This window comes from Rhincodon typus, chromosome 30, assembly GCF_021869965.1.
Source record: "Rhincodon typus isolate 14 chromosome 30, sRhiTyp1.1, whole genome shotgun sequence".
NCBI lineage: Eukaryota > Metazoa > Chordata > Chondrichthyes > Orectolobiformes > Rhincodontidae > Rhincodon > Rhincodon typus.
This window is the reverse complement of record NC_063361.1, coordinates 23,504,814-23,530,419: the sequence shown is the minus strand read 5'-3', so window position 1 is coordinate 23,530,419 and position 25,606 is coordinate 23,504,814. Positions and strand designations below refer to the sequence as shown.

Here is a 25,606-nt window from a genome sequence, read left to right as displayed (position 1 = left end):
GTTAGAGATAACAAGGTGTAGAGCTGGATGAACACAGCAGACCAAGCAGCCTCAGAGGAGCAGGAAGGCTGACGTTTCAGGTCTAGACCTTACCTCAGAAAAACTTCTGAAGAAGGGTCTAGGCCCGAAACATCAGCCTTCCTGCTCCTCTGATGCTGCTTGGCCTGTTGTGTTCATCCAGCTCTACACCTTGTTATCTCAGATTCTCCAGCATCTGCAGTTCCTACTGTCTCTGATGTCATCTACAAGTTCACTGATGACACTACTGTAGTGGGACGGATATATAACAACGACGAGTCAAAATACAGAAGGGAGATAGAGGGCTTGAAGACATGGTACAATGAAAATAATCTCTCTCTCAATGTCAACAAAACTTAAGAACTGATTGTTGACATCAGAAAGAAAGGAGGAGAATACGCCCCCATCTACATCAATGGAACTGAGTTTGAGGGTGGAGAGAGTCAAGTTCCTCGGAGTGACAGTAACCAACAACCTGTCCTGGGCGTTTTATGTAGATGCGAGTCAAGAAAGCACAACAACACCTCTTCTTCCTCAGGGAGCTCAGGAAAACTGGCATGTCCATAAAGACCCTCACCAACTTCTACAGACACAGCACTGAAAGCATACTGTCTGGGTGCATAACAGCCTGAAATGGCAACTGGTCTGCCCAGGACTGTAAGAAACTACAGAAGGTGGTTACACAGCCCAGACCATCATGGAGGCCAACCTTCCATCCGTGGACTCCATTTACATGGCTCGCTACTGCGGAAAGGCTGCCAACATCATCAATGACCCATCATACCCCAGTAACGACCTCCTACAACCTCTTCCATTAGGCAGAAGATACAGAAGCCTGAAGACATGCATGAGCAGGTTCAAGAACAGCTTCTTCCTGGCCGTTATTAGACTGATGATTGGACTCTGTAGCCTCAAATAAAACTGATCTTGTGAACGTTGATCTCAGCTAGGGTATACCCTGTGCAATGCAACTTGTGTGCCTCTGTCTAAGTCTTTTTGTCTTGTACACCCTTGCTTACTATGATCTGTTTGTACTGCTTGTAAACAAAGCTTTTCACTATACTTTGGTACATGTGACAATAAATCAAAATCAATATATACGTGATATTGGAAACATTTTACATGAACAGGATGTGGCCAGTTTGGTTTAAATTTGGCTTACCAAATATCAGCTGTGTCACTTCATTCATTATGGACTGAATGAAAGAACACTGAAATTGGCACAGTGGACAACTGCACAAAAAATGTTTTTTGAACACAAATCACAACAGCATCTTTCTTCATTGATTACAACTTGAGAACAGAGAGAGAAAAAAAAAGCAGAGTCTACAAACTTAGCTCCACTTTAGACAGATTGGGTTTTGCATAAAAACCAAAATTAAACCCAGGGCAGCAAGGGTGAACTTCAGTTCCATTTTAAATGCAAAGCACGGAACCTATACTTAAACAATTTTTAAATCTCATCTACTCTGTTACAACATAATAAGATCCATTCTAAAATCACCTCTACTTCCTGCCATTAATATCAGCTTGCTTATAACTTGGAAGAAAGCTGAATTTGGACTGTTTCTTGTCCTTTGTACTGGTCGTGGTAAAATAAAATTCATTAAATCCTTATGTAGTTCATCACATGTCTTAGACATCAGAGGGAGATGTCACCAGCCCAGAATGAGCTTGTGAAGACAGGGCTCTTAGAGGTCTGTATTTAAAAATCTACTATTTACGGATAAGAACAAAGGAGTGCTCATTGCAAAAGAATTTGAACAGCCATTTTTTAAAGGAGCATTAGGGTGAAAGTTTGACTGTTTGTGCAGACACTATCCACAGTGCAGGATATTCCAGATCAGTATCCCAATGTATAAGTCGTAGCACTGGCCTAAAACACAGGTAAAATACTTGTTACCGCCTCTTTTTCTGCAAAATTGCATCTTTATCCATATGTAATGCTTATATGACCAAATCTGAGCAGAAACAATTCTGGTAGATATGCTAAAATTAGAAAGAGACAAGAGTTTTTTAAAAAAATTAAAATGAAGGCACAGACACAAGGTGAAAAGAGTTTAAGTAAGGTCCTCAAATCTGATATCCTCACAGATTTGAGTCAAGGACAAATGATGGCTTACTAGGTTTCTTTAATAACAGCAGAGCCATAAGAGTAGAAAGGCCCAGGTTCAATTCTCAATCTGAACACAATTGACTTGTCTCTTTCTCTCCACCACCCCACAAATCTGCCCAACCCAATCCCACTCCAGGTTGCAGCAAAGCTGTTAGAATAAGGAGAAACTAGTGTGGAAAGCCGTCCAACAACCCTCTGCTAACAGTCTAGGTTAGAAGATTAGGGTAGGAATAGGGTCAACTGCAATACTCCCTGCACCGGAATAACCTATTTACTGTTAACACTCATGCATACAATTGTGTCCAAAATTTGTTGATAAGTAATTTGCAGTTCCCATTATCTTCTCAGATTGTTTAGTGTTTTGTATACTAATGCGAAGCCAAGCTTGAAGTGATCAGGCAGCCAAATCAAACTGGACATAAACTTGCTGGATTCACCAAGGCTGCCCACCAGTAAAGTCCAATAAAGTGTATCTTGGCATTGTGTATTTTCAGTTCCAGCAAGCTGTGTGGAGTTTGAATATTGGGAAATGGTGGTATTAGAATGGATCTAGCTTGATATTAGAAGAGGTTTTACTGTCAAAAGTTAATCTGGTTATCACACAAGCATGTCTACAGTAATAATCATATTACTGGCCTCAAAATCTAGACAACCCCTTTAAAAAAGAAACAAATCAAGCAGGCAAGTGGTTTTACACAGCACCAACCATGGAGTTAGGCACAGACCAAAATTCTGCTTCATTGAATTGCCAACATTATCGACCATGCCACTGTAAAACACTCTGGGAAGGCTGGACATTTTTCTTCTGGACTGTGAGAAGCAAGACAGGGTTATATTCTCAGAACAATTTTTGCGAACGTTTTGGCTAGTCCAGATTATCATTGATGGTCAGTGCCCTAAGTATACGGTCTTGTTTTATGTCTCAATGTCAATAAATCTTTCAGAGACTACATGCCTACAATATCATTATTACAACATAACATATGAACCAAGAATGTAAAGATACTCCATCTATATCAGATCACTTGAAGCATGTTACTATTAGCCCAGACATTTACATGCCTGAGGAATACAACTATCGGTACAGAATAGTTGCAATAAAATGTTTGTTGGATTTTTCAATACCATGATATCCACACAGAATTTCTTATGTTACAGGAGCTAGAAAGCATTGTCACATCAAGTAAAAGATAAAGTTGGAAGCAAATTCAGCAGTACAGTGGCTCAGTGGTTAGCACTGCTGCCTCATAGCACCAGGGACCTGGGTTCAATTCCACCCTGGGGCAACTGTCTATGTGGAGCTTGTACGTTCTCCCCATGTCTGCGCGGGTTTCCTCTTGGTGCTCGGGTTTCCTCCCACAGCCCAAAGATGTGCAGGCTAGGTGGATTGGAAATGCTAAATTGCCCACAGTGTTCAGGGATGTGTAGATTAGGGGAATGGGCCTGGGTGGGTGCTCTGAGGGTCAGTGTGGACTTTTTGGGCTGAAGGGCCTGTTTCCACACTATAGGGATTCTATGGGGATAGGGAGAAGGTGTAAAAGAAAATAGTGATTTTACTTGCATTTCTGTTTACAAAAAAATAAGTTATATAAAAATCAAACAGCTGTAAGAGTATCAAAATGCATTCTTCCTGATTTGACATGGAATTGTGTTAACAGATTAAACTGTTCAAGTCTCCGCTAGTTGAGACTTTGGAGATTAAAAAAACCTACTAAAAAACTCGGCTATCAATACTGAAAACCTTGTGCTGCAAAAAAGAGTTAGCTGTGACAGTAACTGTAATCCATCTGGCTGTGCTTTTCAGCTTTTACCGACAACAAGTTATGTAACAACTCATCTTTGTAGCGACAGGCACTGGTAAGCCTGTCAACCATTTATCACCAGTAAAACAAACTAATCACCATATATGGAAACACTTCCTGCATATAATAACCTGTTGCAGCCAGCTCTTAACTGTTACAGATTACAACCAACCCATTCATAAAATGTGAAGGGCTGCCTGCTTTCACTTCATGGGCCAGTCATGAGGGAGGGGCGCATCACATGACAAATACCTCCTGATGGGAGGAAACAACTGATTGAGCAGATGTAGACTGGTTGCAGTTTTGTAATTTGTGATGCATTTACATTGCAAGACGGCTGCAGGGTTCAATTGTTCAATGCTTGAAACAACTCCAAGTGGTGTGTAGAAACTCATTTATTGATGCATTTTGTTTCTCTATTGTGGGCACACGCTGCCTTGTCTTCAAGCAATGCTCTTGACACAAAAATGTAGGTTTTATTATTTGGAGCAAATTTGGTGGACAGTTAGACTGAGGATAGCATTTTTCCCCAATTATTTCTTGTAATGCAAGCTTTGCCGGCAAGACTTCCATTTATTGTCCATTCCTACATTTAAGTAGATAGTGGGAAGTTGTCTGTGACGATGTGGGTTATGAGGCTATTTCAAGGGGCATCTGAGAGTCGCAGGCAGGCCAGATCACGTAAGGACAGCAAATTTCTTCCCCAGAGTTTTTATGGCAACCCAACTATTTCAAGATTAGTAGTAATTTTAGTCCAGATTTATAACAACACAAAGCCCCCAAATGCCATCGTGAGATTTGACGTGATGTCCCTGGATCCTTAGTGCAGATCTCTGGGTTACTCATTTAGTAACGTTGCTTCTACCATCCTCAATTCTTTGGACTTGATTATACTCCCCTGTTGCTTTAATTCCAATCGCCAAATAGTTCTTGATTTTCTCCTCCCACCTCCACTATACATGGCCATATCACGGGTCTGTGGTTGTGATAAGGGCAGCAGTTTTCATGAGGGAAATGCAGAGGTTTGTTTTGTTCTCTGTGGGACCCGAATTCCCATTTCCCAAAGAGATGGGTTTCCAAACCACCAAAAGCCAAGGAGCAAGAAGAAAGATACTCACAGCTTTCACAATGATAATCTGGCACAAACTGCTCATCGCTGTCTGGCACCTGAGCTGGAAAAAAAGGAGGCAGATTTGAGAATTGTAAACATGTTGCTCCTTCGCCCTGCACTCACCCCAAATCCTCACCATTCTGCCAATCTAGATGGTGAGTGTATTTTGTAGAATTTCAGTACAATTGAGAGCTGGGCTGATAGAGGCTGTGATTCTTGTGCTTCTACATGTGTATTTTCCCCAGTAGCCATTCTAAATTGGAGGCGATGAAACATTATTTGGATGTGTAGATAACACTAAATGGGACTCTACTCTCTTTATACCCTCACACCTTCCAACAAGGATCACTTGGGATCAGGACACAGGATGGTTTGTTGACTCACTATTGTGTCTCAGAGCAGATGGTTACAGAATTCTTGGCAGAAGTCAGCTAACAGCACACAGTTGGGTCTGTGCTGGATTTATCTAGTCTCCATGGTTTGGTAGGGCGATAAATGGTGCAGTTACTCACCGAACCATTGATGGTCTTATAGAACATAAAAAAGTACAGGACAGGAACAGGTCCTTTGGCCCATGATGTTGTGCCGAACATAACACCAAATTAAATAAATCCCTTCTGCCTGCCCCTGGTCCATATCCCTCCATTCCTTGCATATTCATGTGCTGATCTAAGCGTCCCTTAAATGCCCCTATCATATCTGACTCCACCATCACCCCTGACAGCACGTTCCACACTCCTACCACTCCCTGTATAAAAAAACTTGCCCCACACATCTCCTTTGAACTTTCCCCCCCTCTCACCTTAAATACATGTGCCCTAGTACTCGACATTTCAACTCTGGGAAAAAGACTCTGACTGTCAACCCTATCTATACATCTCATGAATTTAGACTTCTATCAAGTCTCCCATCAGTCCCCACCACTCCAGAGAAAACAACCGGAGTTTTTGTAGCCTCTCCCTATAGATCACATCATCTAATCCAGGCAGCGTCCTTAAAAACCTTTTCTGCACACTCTCCAAAGCCTCCCCATCTCCTTGTAATGTGGCGACCAGAATTGAACACAATATTCTAAGTGTGGCCTAACCAAAGTCTTATAAGGCTGCAACATAACAACATGACTCTTCTACTCAGTACCCCAAACAATAAAGGTAGGAATGCCAAATGCCTTCTTTTGTTGCTTAAAAATCAAATTTACATCACAAACTACCGGCAATCATGTATACAGAAAAGCCAGGCTACTAATAAGTTTGCAACTTAAATTGCAGCTTGAGGTCAACTATTAAATACATGATGCAAGCTCCAGGGCTTTTTTCCCCAACATAGAGATACTCCAATAGGAAGTAGCAGTGATAGGCACACTGCACAGGCTTTCTGACCAGGCATCAGACTGTAAGAAGCTAAACACTTTAGACTATATGGGATTCAAGAAGCAATTTTTAAAAAATTGCGCAGTTGAGTTGTAAATGTATCCACAAACCAAGACTCCATTTCCACCCTCTATATCATATACTTACATGCAGCCCTGGAGTAAATGTTTATGTTAAAAGAAAACTTTCTGTCATCCCATCGTGGAACTTTATATCACAAAAAGAGTCACCATTTATACATACTTGCTGCAAAGTTCCCATTCAAAATGACAAGATACTGATTGCTAGCTGATGAATTATGTAACCAGTGACACACATTAATGTTTGGATTCTCTGGCCATATGTTGCTTGATCACCGCCACACCTACTCAGCACTGAAACAGCAACCTTTTATTTCCGAAGACTTGCAGATGCTCCTACTGCATGGCATAAAAGGACGGTCTGAAAGAGTGACTGTGTACAAATGGGTGCAGACCCCATTATATTCCACTCATTTTAATTAATATGGAGATCTGCCCTTAAATTTCAAAATATCTTGACATTTACTAAATAGAAATAGGGTGGATGAAATATCTGGGCACTTGCAGTACTAGTTGGGCTTATATGCTGCGAACAGCTCACCACGTTTATGTGTATATGCCCTATGATGCTCAATCCCTGGGGAAAGAAAGAGCCATACAACATCAGCGTTTCTGAAATATTGTTATTTTAGATGAAATAAAGCGTTCTGTGCGTTTGAGGAAATCTTGTATTCAAAAGGTTGGCATGTTTTTTTCTTAAATAAATTACAATGATAATGATATAACAGCAAGGCTTGTTCAGCATCATGCATACTAACTTCCTTTTGCGAAACCATAAACCCTTTCTAATAGTCAAAGCTTTATTCGTTAATGAGTGGAATCATCTATAAAAATTTGTCCACATTATAAATTAACAAAGTGATCTTTACTAAAAGTTTATAATGAAAATAGAGAACTGAAATTGCAATACATTAGTAAATATTTGAACATTAATTGGTTGGTGAAAATATCCATTTAATAACAAAATTCATTTTTCTGTTGCACTTCAGCCAATGTAAAATCATATGTCTGACCAAAGATACACAGAAAACAAAATCTCCAGATGCAAATGAGAAAGATGAATTTTATACTTCAGAGTCGCTTATACTTCAATCAATAAATTGAACATTGTGTAAATAAAAATGATTGAAAAAGGTTTGGGGTGGAAAAATTTGGTCAGATTAAAGAAACCACACTGACAGTCGGAACTAAAATATCACAAATGTTTAAGTACAGGTCGACAAGCAATGGAGAAAATAAACAGCAGCTGTTTACATTAAGACCCTAGCCTCCAGCTATGGTTTCAAATGCCAAAGAATCCATGTATATCTAGCATTTTCTGTTCTCATAAATGAAGGAATTTCCTACAAAATTACAAACAACATAATAAAACAAGATACCAAGATGTACATCTTTAAGTAGAAGCCAAGCACCTGAGGAGCACCACTAGGCGAGAATGGGGATCCAAGTATAGTTTGAATACCTTTCTCCCCACTTTGGTGCTAATAGCACTGACTCTTGTAGAGATGTATTTCCAAAGGTGCTGGCAATTTCTTTTTTTAAGCGCCTCACCCATTCTGTATCTGGGAGCCAAACCAATGAGTATCCGCAAGCTATTTGACCATGAAGGGCATCAGTACCAAACCTGAACCGGTCTTCACCTGATGGCCAGGGGCTGTTTGCCCAGCAGCAGTTCCTGGAAAGACGGACGTTCTCCCTACCTGGACACGAAGGCCGGGTGTCATCAGATTTTACGGCACAGGAGGAGGAGGAAAAGGAGGAGCAGGAGATCATTTGGTTCATTGGGCCCATGCAGACACTTTTGAAAGCCCGACCCACTTCGCCCACTCCCCTGGCCTTCCCTCACAGACATTTTTTTTAAATTTGTCAACTGCAAGGTTACAACTGGACGCAGATTCAGAAGACTGGATTACTTTATCGTGTCAAGGAGTCCGTCCCTATCCTTTGGCAAAGAGAATCAAAAATATTCAACCACATGACTGAATGAATACACCACAGTCTTCTTCATCTTTGGCACAGGGTGGGCAAATGTGGGTTAAAAAGACACGTCATTAAACAAACAGCAAATTTATAAGACACCAGCAGAATCCATTGCATTCAACGACAGAATTGCAAAGGCAAAACCTGATCCAGCAAGCTACTTTCTCCCCCTTTTCTGCAAGGTTGTGATGCAGCAAGTTTGGGCAATTCCTCCAGGGCGCAGTTATACGGGAATAAACAGAGGGACACCTCAGCCTGAAGTTATTAGCCCAGGAGTTAAGCTCCTCTTTTTTTAAGCGGGAGATCTCACGGATTGTCTGAACTTGTATTTGCTGTGGCGTTTGATGTTTTTACTTGCCTGACGGTTTCAAATTACAAATCCAGGCAAAGCAACAATAAAGAGGACACTTGTTTCTTCAAAACGCCCTAACTCCAGACTGCTCAAGGTCCTTTCTTTAAAATAAAGTGAACTCATCGTTCTCTCACACCGCCACATCCCTCATCTCCCCACATACATTTAAGAACTTGTTTAGACACAAGCGGACACTTGCAGAATTTTTCTGCAGTTTCTGCACACACAAATCAGACTGCAGGGGATTTTTTTTTTAAATGAAAAGCACGCATCAACTTGCATGGTGTAGGAAAGGGACCCAGGTTTAATTCACGTGTTTTCCACAAGTGTGATCATCCGTTCATTCAACAGAATCCCCTTCTCACCGCACCCCCATACAACCCCCTTTTCAGTGAAAAAAAATCCTCATATGTTTCCCATTAATCTTCAACAGTGTCGATGTTTTGAAATCGGTGACGTTAAAACCTTGGCATCACAAAAAGTCATTTAGGGGATGCGAAAAAGATTAAAGTGAAGCGAGCTGTCAGTTTCAGAGACCTTTGTGCAATTACTTTTAATTTATTTCAGTCGAGTGCTTCTGTAGCCAAGAGGTTTAATTAATTTTGGAAGTTTTGCTGTGAACTCCTAAAGTGTTTTCTGATCGGGGCTTGTAGGAAACACGGCAGCCGAAGTACAAAGCTTTGGAAAAGAAGGAAAAACATTACAGATTGACCAGTAGAAGAAAGAAAATTTAAAAAGTGAGTCATTGAGGCAAAAGAGAACAAAAATGTTCACAAGAGTCAGACTTCAGCTCCACTAGAACTGGGAAGATGAAAAAGTCCCCACTACATCCCCCCCAAGTATTATTTTAAACTCACCTTCTGCAAGCCAAGTTTCTTGAAGTTGGCTTAAATCCTGGAAGAGATCTGGAACAGAAGAAAAAAATTTAAATAAAGAATTAGCAGGATCATGCTCTAAAGTGCACCTTCTCCCAAATTTGTTATTGGAAGGAACAAAACTCAGTATCCATGCCAAAAGGCAGCCTCTCGGAGATAGTTGTTACCTTCTGAATCCTGAGTTAGTTCTTTGGGAATATATCTTTTCTTTCTGGCAATCACTGCCCGCCCGAAGCTCCCAGCGTCGTGCACTTTCTGCAGATTAAAACAAACACCAAGTGTTTTTACCCGCTCTGCGAGCCTTTACCTGGCATCCAGAATTTACTGATACAATTCGCGGATTTAAATAGTTAACATCCTTCCTACTCCCCCTTCCCCCGGTCAGCGCCCGTGGACTCGGGTTAGTTACAGACTCTTTGGTTCCATCAATTTACAACTTTCTGTCATTTCGCGATGATTTTACAAACTTAAACCTCCCCGCCACCCCAGATGCACGCGCGCGCGTACGCACATCCATTCAATAAAGATCGAAAAAGGAAAACACTTCATTTTTAAAAAGGAAAACAATTCAACTTTCTTAACTCCACTGTTTCGAAAAGTCAATGCAGCACTAAATTTCTCAGAAATCACTACTCACATTTGAAAATGTGTAAGGCACTTGCTGATCTAAGTAGCCATCCATCCTGTGTTTCCCTTGTTAACCGTTTATGAGCATTTAGACTGGATTTGACATCAAGCTCGATCAGCCTGCGGAGACTGAGAGTGGGGGTGCAGAGATCATGAATGAACGAGCGAAGCATGCGTAAATAATAAGCTTCATTCACAAAAAAAAGTCCAACACAGACAGCCTGCAGGCAACGAACGGCTGCTCTCTCCCTCAGAAACACACAGTTTCTTAAAGCGAGGATGTGCCCATTTAAAGAGGAAACATTTTCCACCTTTTGCTCGAAAAATACGGTGAAATAACACTGGAGGTCTCATTTTAAACCAGACAGGTAAAGCAATCTAATGGCAGTCATCAACAAAAATTAAAAACACGCTCTTCTAGTGTGTGTTACAGACAATTAAGTCCTTCTGAAGTGTAGACCCTGTCCTTATTGAGGAATGGAAGTAGCCAGTTTGAACACAGGAAGCTCCGCAACCAGCAATATGATAATAAACAGTTAATTTGTCTTTTGGAATATTGTGTGATGGATGAATATTGATCTGGACACAAGGGATAAACTCCCTTCCCCTTCTTTGAAATAGTGTATTGGAATCGATTACATCTGCCTGAGAAGGTGGACTCTAATATAACACGATATACCGTTTATCTAATAGAGATAAAGATTAACAATAATTTGCCACTGTTGTATTCCTCAATACTGCACTGGTGTGCCAGTCCAAACTACTGCGCTCAAGTCTCGGGAGTTTGCAGATGTTGTTAACCTTTCTTTTAAAAAAAGTATAAACTGCACTTTTTTTTACAATTTATAAAGCCATTCAAAGGATCATAGAATCCTAACAGTGTGGAAGCAGGCTGTTCGGCCCATCGAGTCCCCACTAACCCTCTGAAGAGCATCCCACCCGGACCCTTTTCCTGTAACCCTGCATTGCATCCATGGCCAATCCACCTAACCTGCACATCTTTGGACTGTGGGAGGAAACCCAAGTACGCGGAAGAAACCCAGCAGACAAAGAGAGAATTCAACAGAACGTTTGCTAGGAAGAACATGGAAATATCCACGGATAACGTTACAGTAAACTCAAAGCAACATACTGCAGCAACTAAACGCAGTGGTAACGCACTTGCTGTTTCAGATGATCATTGACTCGTAGGATGTCCCATCAGGACATCAAGTGAAGGAGTACTCCCAGTGTCCTGCACAACATGTAACTCTCAACGCACATTTACAAACATATTAACTGGTCATTTATTTAATTGCTGTTTGTGAGATCATGCTGTACGAAAATTTGCTATCATATTTTCCTACAAAGCTACAATGGCCACACTTCAAAATCTGTGAAACACTGGAAGACCGCCTGGTTATGTGAAATGTGTGACGTAAATATAAATTAATTAGCTTTTGTTAGCACAGATGCAGACAATGGCTGAAGATGTACTTGAAATATCAACTTGACTGCTGTCTACACAGATATGACGTGGAGATGCTGGTGCTGGACTGGGTTGGACAGTGTCAGAAGTCACACGACACCGGGGACTGGTGGAACGAAGGGACCAAGGAGCGGGTCCTCGAAAGCTTGTGATTTTAGGTAAGCACGTCGGACTATAACCCCTCCCCATGTCGTGTGACTTCTGACTCTCTCTCTACGTGGATACCATCTGATCCGTACAGCACTGATAGCATTTTCTATTTTGATTTTAGAGCCTGCGTTTGAGTCACTGTTTTAATATTTTAATATCTTAATTTGGCAAATTAGCCACTCCCAAAATAGTTAATCATGCGTTTGAAAATTAATTCTCCTAAAGGCAGTTTATCAAAAAGTTTAAGTTCAATTATATTTCTGCGAAGAGTGGGTGGAAACATGAAACTCATAATACTAGTATCATCTATTCACTGCATTTGGAGAGATTAGCTTATAGAAATGGAACAATGGCAACAAACATAGACTCAAATTTGCTTCAGTAAGGGTGAAGAGAATTAAGCAGGTGACAGAGATGACTGCAGTACATATTGATTTGTGCCTGTATGGATAAAATTTCAAGGGAGGACATTTTAACAATAGACCAGTTCATACCAGATGTTTGGACTGAGTATCAGTAGTTTACTTCTGAGAGTTATTTCTGAAACAAGCACTTGCTCTGTCTCAATTGTACAATATTCATGTGACAAAATAGCTACATAATGCCAGTGGGCAATCTTTTTGAAACCATCTCGTTTTGCGATACTTTTTGTCAGTTCCGCTTATGCAATCTTTGACATCATGTCCATTTTTGAAGTTAAATGCAAAATGTGTCCCCCACTTCATCATATCCGTAACAGACAGCTTCCATGTTAAACTTACCAAACATTGACAAAGCTGCCACATACTCATGAAAAACTGATTAAGCTCCCATAGAATAAAATTTGTAGTATTAATAAAATACACTGCAAAAATCAATGCTTTTCTGAAAAATAAAATTAGCAATGAATATCCCTGTCTTCTGGGTACTTCATATTTTAATCAATTGGAAAATCCTGTTGTGTGTCCCTTATATTCATTCAAGGCATAAATTGTTTTCTGGAATTCTTTGCTCCAGAGACTTGTGGAGGATTGATCATAAGGTATTTAAAATGGAGGTTGATAGATTTTTGAAATATCAGGGAGTTGAGGGCTATTATCAGCTGCACAAAAGAGGATTTGAAACCTGCAGGAGATCATCCATGATCTTGTTGAATGGCTTGGGGAGACTTGAGGGGCTGAATGGCTTACTCCTGTTTCTAATTCTTATGTTCTTATGTGTAAACAGGGAATGAAGGAGCAACTACTTATTACACATACAGAAAAATCAGAGCTTGCATTTATATAGCACTTTTCACAATTTCCGAATGTCCCAAAGAACTCCACACTCAATGAAGTACTTTTGATGTTCAATCACTGTTGTGATGTAGGTAGTCTGGTAGCCAGTTTGCACAAAGCAATGTGACACAACTAATGAGATAACAAGGTGTAGAGCTGAACACATGAACTTTTCTGAAGAAGGGTCTAGGCCCGAAACGTCAGCCTTCCTGCTCCTCTGATGCTGCTTGGCCTGCTGTGATCATCCAGCTCTACACCTTGTTATCTCAGATTCTCCAGCATCGGCAGTTCCTACTATCTCTGACACAACTAATAATGAGATAATGACCAGATAATCTGCTCTGTGATGTTGATCCAGGTATAAAGATTTGCCTGTACAACAGAGAGATCAACCCTGCTGTTTCTATCAAATTATGCCATGGATTCTTTTACATCTGCCTAAGGAGCAGATCCAAAAGATATCTCATCCAAAAGATATCTCATCGAAAAGATTGCACCTTCAGTGCTGCACTGCCTAACCACCAGTCAACCTTGATTAGGTGCTCAACTCTCAGAAAATCTGGTAAATGCACAACCTCCTGCATCAAGGTGAGTGTGTTTCCCACTTGAGCCATAACTGATATACATATATATATAGCATATCACAGAAAGCTGGATATTAGGTCTGATTGTAACAGGGACAGGTAATATTAATTTATAATATTACAAATGAATCATTATGGGCATGAAATCATATTTTGTGCCTGGTTATCGAATACTGTATTGATACCACAATTTCAAAGAATTTCATGTGTTTACATTGAACATTTAAAATAGCAATCATTCTGATGCACTTCACAGAGCCAAAGCAAGGCCCCAAGCAATAAGTGTGAAATACTCTGGAAAGTTGGCTTAAACCGGGGAAAAAGCAGAAGGTTTTGAGAAGGTTAGGAATGTTTTTTTTTGGGGGTGGAGCAATTTATGGTTCAGACTGCAGGGCAGTTGAAGTCTGAGTCTGAACATAAAACAAAGTGATTCATAGACATCTGAAGTCAGAAGATCAAAAGGTGATAGATAAAGTTGCAGAAATAGATGGCAGCAACATGGAATTCTGCTTTGCATGAGCTGGGACTTTGTGCAGTGTAGAGTGGAAACAAATGAGCAGAAACAGTGAAAGAATTAAACGTAAAAGTGGAAAAGATCTTGGTTGGAGAGGTACTGTAGGACAAAGATAGACAATATTGCAGAATAAAAATACATCTTCTGTAGATTTCTACATATTAGTAAAGGTTGTTATTACCAATGTGATATTATTTAATTTACTTTCATATTATATGAACTATATTTCAATGACCTCCTGAGGTGATTAACAACCTTAAATGTCCTTATTGAATGACTCAATGCATTAGAGTCTACAGGTGGTCTTAAATTGATTGAGTGCTTTTAAAAGCACCTTTTAGTATAAATTAATCTGATCATTGAGGAGAGGTGAACATGGAAAATTTTAGAATTTCTGTTTGAGTGGTTGTCATTTGGCATCACTTGTTGGTAACATTATGTGCCAGCAGAATATTGTTTACCAGAGCATTGCACAACCATTATAGATTTTTTTTTTCAGATCACTGACTTGCTCTGTTCCTACTTGCTATGTGACTCACCTTTATGATGCTTTTGGGCTGAAGCATTATGTGAAAGGAACAAAAATCAAGATACAGTAGGAAATGCCACTTTGCTGCTGCAACTAAATCCTTACATTGTGAGGGCATTACAGAAAATAACTTGAAAAGTTCCCATTCCCAGATCACAAATAGAAGCCATGTGGTGTCCAGAGTGTGAAATGCCCACTTACATTTCATTTATTCAGAGAATATTGGAGCAACAACAAATTTAAAAATGAATAAACAGAGCAAGTAAAGTAGCAATCAAACCAATGGTCTTGAATGTATCAGAGATAGTAGGAACTGCAGATGCTGGAGAATCTGAGATAACAAGGTGCAGAGCTGGATGAACACAGCAGGCCAAGCAGCATCAGAAGAGCAGGAAAGCTGACGTTTCGGGCCTAGACCCTTCTTCAGAAATCTTGAATGCATTGTTGACATTAATGAATATTAACAATGTTGTAAGATTTGTCTTTTTTTCAAACTAACTTATTTAAAATGAACAAGTTAATCCCATTATTGGCGTAACATTGTATGGATGCATTAGCATTTATGTTTGGATACCATGTCCAGGACTGTAAATGCTAGATCTGATGATCATTTTGATTCCAGAGTCTTCACTATGGATACTTGGAATGTACAAGATGACACTTAGAGCCAAATAATCTGCTATAGAGGAAAAAGTGTTTTCTGAAGGATATCCAGACATGGTGGTGTCATTTTCAATTCACCAGTAGAGATTAATGCTGACAGTGCAGAAGAAAAACACCAGTTTTAGAAACTGCCAGAAAGATACATGCTTGTTAGAACACTTGCCTGACCCACAACACTAGTTCTATGCTCTGATGGTAAATTGAAAGTTAACTGTAATATGTTTTCTGCAGGAAAAGCTAAACAAGATGTGAAAGCTGAAAGTTATTTTAATGGAGGAATTTAATCAACCAAATGTGCGTTGAAATGCCCAAGTGGTTCACAGTCAGAGGATGGTACATATAATACGTGATTGCATTGTGACCTAGTGTGTCAGAAAAGCCACAAGAGGCAGTGCACATTTTGTCTTGAAGAGCTCTAACTAGAATTATATACAGGGAATAGAAATCATGACACCTGTGACACAGAAATGTCAAATTCAAAGTGAAGGAGGACTTCAGAAATAATTTCAAATGAACTGGAGATGTACCTTTTCCACACAGCTGTCTCACTGCAGAATGAAAAACTGCAATTGTAATCCATAAACTGCAACAAGTTCGGTCAAAAGGATAAACAACCACTTACATTTATATAGCACCTTTAATGTATTCAAATATGCCAAGGGACTTCACAGAGGCATTACTAAACAAAATAGGTCCCTGAGTTGCATAAAGAGATACTAGGTTAGTTGATCAATAGTTTTGTCAAGAGGAAAGTAACACAGAGATCCAAAGGGAATTCTAGAGCTTTGTACCCAGGCTACAGAAAGAATGGTCACTAGCAAATAAAATTTAGGGATTCTCAGGAGACCAGAATGATATGAGTGATGATGTCTTGGAGGGTGTGGGGCTGGAAGAGATTACAAAATGGTAGGGAGAGGTGAGGCCATTATAGGATCCACAAAACAAGACTTCCAGTTTCTACTGTGTTTCAGCAAACCATGGCATAAAGTTACTCAGCCCAGGAAGAAACATGACATGAGCCATTTCAATCAGTTTTTTTCATTGTTGGATACAAAACCTCCAATTGAGGAGCTTTATACAGGAGAATGGGTTTCTATGACACAATAGGATATATGTTAATTCTCAATACACAAAATTAAAACCTGCAAACTACACTTGAATACAGTGAAACCTCAATTGTATGTGTTCTAATTACCTATTTTTCTGGATATCTGCATGATAGACCCTTTTGTGGGATTTAATCTTATTGTATGTTGCACTAAAATTAATATCCTCCTGTATGATAGCAACCCAATTCGATTCAAGAAAGACTAAATTCAGTTGTTCTAATTTATTTTGCACTTGCCTTCATTGCTGTGCATGAGATATTTCTGCCTTTCTGTATGACCAAAATCTAATGACATTCAATTATTCATCAGCTTCCATTAATAGAGGGTGGGGCACTTATTTATTATGGTAGGTACTTCAGATAGCAACGCCAAAGAAACAAAGTGTCCCAGTATGTTTCCCAAATCCCATGGACCTTCTACGGTAATGGAATCCTATAACTTAGTAATCAGTTTTTTTTATTATTTAATAACTTCTCTTGCTGATGATTTCTTTAGTATTGTTATGCTAGCATTTAAATAAAAGTTCTCAAGTGATTTATTTCGATGAAAGGGTGAACAGAAGATCATGAAATATGTTTGGCTGAAGAAGGACCTTTAACCACTTGACAACATTCTTTGATCACCCACACCTTTAACCCTTCATATTTTCTATCTGTTCCTGAAATTAATCCAGCCTCTGGCTTCAGTCACACTTCCAGGGAATTTGCTGTTAACACCTTCAATGTGAAAGAACATTTCTTGATTGTCTTAAAAGTTTCCCTTCAGTACCTTGAACTTGTGACCTTTTGCCATGACACATCTGACAGTGTTATTGCACATTTATTTCATCCACTTCAGCTATCTATATCCTTCAACAGGATTCCATTTAAACTCAAATTCTTATAATCTATACAGATATTAAAATGCAACATCCACAGCACAATGCTATTTCTTACCAATGGATTTTGCTTGAAGCCTAGCAAATCTGGTGATTCTGTTACAATAATTACTTCTGCAGTAAGATACATCAAGCACTGCTCAAGTGAATTGTGTGTTAGGGCATTAATGCACACCAAGACACCATGACCAGCAAAACAAAAACACAACATACCAAGCTTCAGCCTCAGTTAACAAAATATATTCCTCATACTTGGAAACGTTGCTAAAGAGTAACTGAAGAGAGAGTTCACATGACAGTAGTTAGGCAAGGTGAGATTCAATCTCTGATGTCAACTGAAGCCCTCAGTGGGACTGCTGACAGCAATTACTTCCTCGTATCCATTATTCTGTACGTTATGGAAAATTACAGAAAGCTCCCAAGCTACCCAATAGTTGCAATTGGTGATATTCTCAAGGGTGGAATGAGGGACAGAACTCTGTGCAAACAATACTGCGAGACATGATGGGACCTGATTTTAACTCTGTGTAAGTGAATGGGATTTAAGTGAGTTGAACTCATGTCCCATGCTCCCATGTTTGATACCCAACAAAATGTTCATTTTAATTTTAGTCCTATGTTTACTTCTTGCATTAAAGCCAGCAATGCGGGGATGATGCATTAAATTCACATCTGATGAAGTACTTGACTGGGTTGTGAGTGAATTTTCATTTTCTGTGAATGATGAGATAATGGTCCCCCCCACCCCTGTATTAAACACACAGGTCTCAGCTGGTTAGTGCATTGAGTAGCTGAACTTTATAAACATGGAAGAACTCAAGCCAATCTCACATCTATGTAAGATTGGTTGATCTCAGCACAACAGCAATGTATGTGTTAAAACTGGCTTTAGTGTCACTGGATCAGGAAAAAAAAATTCACTACAGTTGGTACTCCTTGTCTTGTACCTGTTAGAAGAGCTTATGTGTGGATATTGTGAGACTAAAGGACAAGGCTATGATTTGGTTTTCATGAATGAATAGCTTCCTAATATTGTTCAGACTGACACGGGTGAGGAATGGGAGGACAAGCAAGTAATTGTATCCCAGGAAATCAACATCTTCAGGAGGGAAGCAAAGACATTTGGTGCAAACTATCAATGATCAGGCTCTTGAAGTTGTCAGCAAAATTACAACTGACTTTTAAATGAGTTTTTTAAGGAATGTAATAAACTGCTGGGGACTAATCATTGTAAAACTTCTGCCAGCTGTCAGTTATGTCAAAGAATTCTCATTGGGAATAAAATAGCAAGACAAAGCAGAAATAAGAACATTGCAAGTTTTTTTTTGTGGGATGCACAAAATCGCCTAGTGCTGTTTTGCCTGAGTAATTTCATTGGCCTTTAAATAGTTTATTCCTCTCTTTCTAAGAGTTATTCTTCAAAACAAAAACAAAAATGGATCATTTTACAAAAGTTGAAAACATGCAAAGCATTTCAATATGTTTGCAAATTCATATAGTCTACTCATAAAATTTGACTTGATTTGCAGAACTGTTACCAAGGTTGCACTGCAATATTCAAGAGAATAATCTGAAAACTATCTGATTGCTAAAAAATACTTTCATAACTTTTCATTCTTCATTGCAGTATATAATGTGTGGAAATGTCTGCTTTGAAAATAGTTTACAGTATCAAAAGATAATAAAATGACTCATTAGCAGATAGCACATTAGTATAAAATTTAATCAGGTATACATTGGCGATACTATATAAATGCAAGTTTCTGTTGCAGTTTAGGCAAAACGTCTTGTATGGATAGATGAAATGAATACATTTTAAATTCTTAAATTCTGCATTCTAACAAAACATGTGAACTGTCCAAAGAATTAAAATACAAATCCATTCATTTCTGCGTAAAATTCAATGGTATCATTATTATAGTCATAGTATATTCACCTTATGGGCCAATAATGAAATGTTAACCTTTCTTATTGCAAAACAATGTGAATGTGCTTTCAGTGGTTAATCCTTTTAGATCCTCAAGTTTGCAAATGCTATATCCTAACTCTCTGAAGTATATTCAGAAGCCAAGTTCTGAAATGTTTTTCTGATCTCTTACACAAACCAGTAGCCCCCATCTATTGAGCCTCAAATTACATTGTGCTGCGTAGACAAACACTCACTGGTGACAAAATTTAAAGCCAAATTAAAATGTTAAAATTAAAATGTTCAATTCATTTTACTCCATGTGTGCATTGTTAATGTCTATATTCTCCATGGGATGTAAGTGAAAACGAAGTTGCTGCTAACACAGTGATATGAATTCTCATGAATCATAGAATGATTACAGCATCTAGTTCAATTTAGGTTTGATGGTATTAATATACTTTCCTCTTCTTGTCCATTTGGACTCTAGTGTATTATTTTTCTGTTATAAAATCGTTGAGGAATTATCAGGAACTTATTTTGTTTGGATATTTTACATACTGTCTCTTCAAACAGTGAAAACCATCATTATGTGTCATAGGGAACTAGAATTTTGTATAATATTGTACAGTGTCTTGCAGTTACATTCTTTAATTCTATCAATCTCACCATTAAAAATACAAATAGTGTAGTGCTTTGCAGAAGATAAATATATCAGTGCAAGGCTGGAAAATACAGAGTTCCATTCCAAATCTCAGAAAACAGGCAGAAAACAGTGCATAGTCTGAATACAAAGGCGAATTGCAAGGCCGGATTTCTACTCTTTTCTTGTTAATTAATTTTAATAAAATACAATGATCCTCGAGACATTAACAGTCATCATCAAACGTATCTCTAAATTTCTGACCTTTTTTCTCATTTTGGTTAAATATAATCACTGATAATGAATAGAAACAATTTCAAAAATATTTTGGAATAGTCTCATAAAGATGGCTTATTTGGGTAATGTAATTCAAAATAAACAATGGCAAATAACAATAACTAGATTTTTAACTGGAACTCATAAATATTATACTTTGTTGCATTTGTGCCACTTTTTTGGGCCACTTTTCTCCACATACTTTTGTAGAAGCATATCCACTGTGTATGTATCTTGAACAAAGTCACACTCAAAAAAGCAGAATTTTCAAGCTGAGCCACCTACATCTTAAACAATTCTTTTTTTCAATAAATTTTAAGTTGATAGATACTTAATGGAACTCAATGTATTGAGAATGCTTCACGTCATGTAAAAATTATATGAATTTATACTGATATACCTGGACCTTTCACACTCATGGAACAAAAAAACCTCGCAATTGCAAATTTCAGAGTTATCTTTATGTATTCAGTTTCCCTCCACTGCACAAGTAATGCAATCTCACATCTGTGTGATATTCCATAAGCTTCTACTAATAAAGGCTGTAGGCAGTGCTTTCTATTAGAAAGTCTGAAAAACATGATGGGATGATAAGGAACAAAACGTCAAATAGGAGCGTGACTCCACATCGGTGATAATGCTGCACTGTTCTCTAACTTTATCTCTGATTTAAAAGGTACCAGTGAATGAATTAGAGGAGCTGTGGAAACGCACCAAAAAATCATGAATGGGCAACTCTCACTAATATGGCCTGATAATAAGAATAATGGCATTACATTAAGAATATACATAACCTGTCAAAAGGATTTTCTAATATATTTATAAAGGACAGAAAGGAGAAATACTGAGTTATCTGCCAACACTGACTTTGCATTGACATAATTTAAAAGGAATTCAGGGGGTATATACATTGTTGATACAACTTTATATTTCACGTTTTGCTGTATTGAGTTTCATGAAATGCCCACAGGTCATTTCTAGTAATTTCAATCTTTTAATGTTTTTTTAAAAAAATAAGCTCAGTGGTTAAATGCACCAAAGATTGTGATGCTGAGCTATACACATTAAGAGCATCCCAATGTCATTATTGTCTAAAACAGAAATCATTGAAGAAACTCTGGCAGCATCTCTGGAGAGAAAGCAGAGTTAATGCTTCGAGTCCAGTGACTCCTCTACTAAATTCATGAGTCTCAGTTGATGCATGAGGCTAAATTGGCTGGAGTGCCCACAGATCGGCGAGTGGGATATCAGAAGCTCCTGTTCTTTATTTAATAATCCTTGCTTGAAAGTACGTCCAAATAGGTATCAGCTAACAATGAGATTAGCCTCAACTGTAATGCTATGGACAGTCAATAGCCTTTAAATACTCATTATCTAGGTTATCATAAGAATGATCACTTGTGAAAGGTACCAGAGGGCCTCTGACACCTATAAAACCATCTCTAAGCATATCAACAGTTTCAGGAAAGGAGAATTTAAAGGGGTAGAATGTTCTGATAAAATAACCTGTATTTATAAAACACCTTTAACATAGTAAAAGAACCCACTGCTCTTAAAGCAATATGATCAATCTTCTTACATCTAGGTACAGTGATGTGGTCAACGTTACTATAGCTAGGTTTAAACACTTCTAAATTTTCCTTTCCTTCCCCAAGTATTGTATACAATTGGACTGTAATGTCTAATGTTTCAGCAGTCTGATTCCTCCAGTGACATCTGGGAAGAACACTTGAGACAACTGTAGGATTAGACATTGTCAGCAATTAGTGTTTTGCAGAAAGTGCAATTTGCTTTAATGAACAAGATAATCGACTAGGATTGCTGGGTGGTCAGTATTTCTGAAGGGCAGATTGGGGATTTATAGGAACATTCAACACACATCTAAATAAATTGCCATTAAGATCATGGAGTAAAATTGACCATGGTTATCACTCCTTCTGCCACTCATTATTTATACATTGAAACATCCCATATCTCAGAGACAATGGAAAGAGAGAGATGTGATTGAACAAAAGCTGCAAAAAGTTTCAATGACATATTCATAAAAAGGTTAAAGATCTAAAATTACTTTAAGCTCCAATGATATTGAACAAAAAATACATGCAAAGGCCTATTTCTCATAATAAACAAAGTTACATTTTTGCTGTTGAGGAGAACAACCTTTAGGCACAATTTATCAGTGTGGACCTAGCTGCTAAATGAGGTACCTAGTCAATGCAGAATAATTATTATGCAATAATGGGCATCTTTTACTGTAAGAGGGAAGTAATTTAAGACAGGTAAAAGCCAAGAGTCCACCTCATGCTTACAACAGCATCAATAAATATGTGAACAAACTATTACCAGGTTATATAATCCATTTTTAAGTATTTTCAAAATGAATCCTGCTTATTATAGCAAAGATTCCTTTTGTTAGAATCAATCTGTTTCACATCATGACAACGCAATTCTCTGACACTTATGAATTTATGACCCATTTTTCCCCATTATAAATAGAAAGTCTGTCTATGAAAAAGACCAACTATCGCTAAGGCCTGATGTTTTTCTTTAGGTGCCTCTTCAGTGAAGTATCTGAACCTTAACATTTTCTGTCACTTTGTTCTTTCTGTCTTTTTGAAGTTACTAAACCATCCATATTCGAACATAAAAAAAAACCTTCTGCCTCTCATTGTTTATACATTGAAACATCCCGTATCTCAGAGACAATGGAAAGAGAGAGATGTGATTGAACAAAAGCTGCAAAGTTTCAATGACATATTCATAAAAAGGTTAAAGATCTAAATTTACTTTAAGCTCCAATGATATTGAACAAAAAAAATACGTGCAAAGGCCTATTTCTCATAATAAACAAAGTTACATTTTTGCTGTTGAGGAGAACCTTTAGGCACCAAATTCTCTCATCAAACTACAGCTGGATAATATTAGTCATTTCCATATAAATACAGTCTGCAATCTACATTTTCCATCTGTACAAGTTAAGAACTAAATGACTAAAAATCAATGAGACATTAATCAAATTGCCCTGAAAATAGGAATGAGCATGTGGTTGCTAAATTCAAGAAAGCAAGCGTCATACTCGACTTCTTCACTCTTAAAAACCGTTTCTGCCTCGACCCTACAATAGCAAGAACCTAAATCATTGAATTAGTATCAGATTGTATTGAAATATTTAATGTTCTAATTCTCAAAGACAACTTGAAGAAGATAACTGAATTTTGATTTCATTTGCAGCAAGTTAGATGTTCCTTTGTAATCAGGCAGGGGATTAGGTAACCAGTTGTGTCGTTGCAAACATGAACCTTCCTTTTAAAATATAATTCATTAATTTCCTTCCATGTTTGTTAAAGATGCATTCAATAAAAGCGCAAGAGGAGGGTTAAATGTTCAATGTTACTTTAAAATAAGTTGAAATGATTGTTGATTTAAGTGCGCCCCCTCTCTTAGGTTTCTTTCTGGGACAGTGTAGCTTTAAGCGTTTCCACTGTCATTTGCCCAGCGCTTCATGTTTTGTCCGGATCAGACGAATAAACCACAAAGCAGATCATAGTGCGATAAGCACCAAACGTCAGGGGGTGGAAGGGATGAATAAACTGCTGCAACAAGAAATTAAACTTCATCTAAAAGTATGATCTCACCTGATTTATGGAACTGTTTTGGCTGATGCAACATAAATCGCCGGAATCGAAAAGCTGCATATGTAAAGTTTTTTTTAAAATAAATCTGTGCAGGCGACTTCAGTGATGGTTTCAAAAGACTTGTTTTTCTTGCTCCAGTCAGTTGTTTGCCCAAGGGATTCGGCGATTGGTTCATTTCCTCTTTCACGGGCTCAGATTTCTTGTCTTTTTTTAATGAATGACCTGACTCAGTCAATGACATGACATTGACAAAGATTCCAGCCTATGAGAGGTGAGAATCGAGGTGTTATATTACCTGGAGACGGAACACCCACCTCCAGCTCGAAAACCAATCAGAATTCAGAAGCTCTGTTCCATTCATAGTTCCTCTGCAATGGCCTCTCATTCACAAAAAAAACTTTCAAGGGGTCATTCATAAAATCTGGAAGCAGTGGAAGTGAGTATTTATTCAGACCTATTTTTAAGGTAAGACTGACTGAATTTTGTTAGAATCAAATTTTTCAAAGCAGAAATCTTATACATAAGGTTTCTTAACTCAAAAGTTTGAAAAATAAGTTCATTAATTAACAGGTATCCCCAGTTATTTTCTTCAGATCTAGCTCCAGCATGATACACAGTGAAGCACTGTTTACAGAGAAGAGCTGGAGTCAATTTGCATTAAGTCTTGCCTTAAGTTGCATAGGATTATGAGGCATCAGGCATTCATAACAGTTGCATCATTGAAATATTTCTCCAGCTTAGTTTCCACAGACTACTTGATACATATGTGTGACTTAACCCTTTAAATCAACCCCCCTACACACACAAACACACACACAGACAAATATGTGAACAATATATTTGTGAGAAGTCGTCAGGGCATTTTTAAAACGTGTTTTCAGGGTGACTCGGGAACACCATTACTGAAGCACTGTACTTGACATATCACAATGGCAATTGTATATTAACAAACATGATTCATGTACAAAGACCTAGTAACATACGAGAAACATTAACCTCAGTTTAATAGATGATTTATTGGAGATATAACATTTAGCATACATAGATGGAAAATATTTTTGTTATTTGTGTTTGAACCAAAACACTTTAGGGAATCAGTTTTAATGGAGTGTCGAGGAAATTCTGAGGATAACATTATTGATTTCTAAGATTAGGAATGTCCTAAGTATTAACTCTTCATGCGCCAGTGGCAAGAACTGCTTACTTCTATAAAGCATTGTAAGAAATACTCTGAAACCTTTCACAGAAAGGGGCTGATGAAAAACAAACACTGAAGCACAAAGACAGCTGATGAAGCACCAAAAAATTGTTAAAGAGTAAAAAGAAAAGATCATTACTTGGGTGAAAGAGAAGTGAAGATGTTTGGAAAGGAAGGCTCAGAGCTTAGAATTCTGGCTGCTCAGTGATTCCATTTTAAAGTTGATGTGAAGGGAAAGGAAGACACAAAAGATCAGAATCAGAAGTTAGAGTGTTAGAAAAGAATGCAGGACTGGAGCAGATTGCAGTGACAAAGTGGAACATAACTGTGGAGTGATTTATAAATAACAGCAATATTTAAAATGTAGTATTTGGGGAATAGGTGTCCACTGTGGGTCAGTGAGGACTGGATGAAGGGGAGGCGGAACTTAGTACAGGAGTGGATCGAACTGAATATACCGCTAATAT

General features: G+C 38.2%; 1 protein-coding gene across 5 annotated transcripts in view; it reads right to left on the bottom strand.

Moving 5' to 3' along the window:
- The window catches only part of etv4 (ETS variant transcription factor 4), a 97,940-nt gene extending 73,861 nt beyond the window's left edge, over window positions 1–24,079 (bottom strand). For 3 of the 5 annotated variants that reach the window (XM_048614729.1, XM_048614731.1, XM_048614732.1), the window contains exons 1-4: window positions 23,942–24,079; window positions 9,872–9,959; window positions 9,687–9,734; window positions 5,055–5,108 (exon numbers count right to left, since the gene is read on the bottom strand). In XM_048614729.1, the coding sequence (XP_048470686.1) occupies window positions 5,055–5,108; window positions 9,687–9,734; window positions 9,872–9,959; window positions 23,942–24,001 (250 nt within the window). In that variant the 5' untranslated portion in view covers window positions 24,002–24,079. Of the gene's footprint in view, window positions 1–5,054; window positions 5,109–8,197; window positions 8,296–9,686; window positions 9,735–9,871; window positions 9,960–10,341; window positions 10,461–23,941 lie in introns of those variants that run through there. The other 2 variants (XM_048614730.1, XM_048614733.1) reach the window with 2 other exon arrangements.
- Window positions 24,080–25,606: the final 1,527 nt, after the last annotated feature.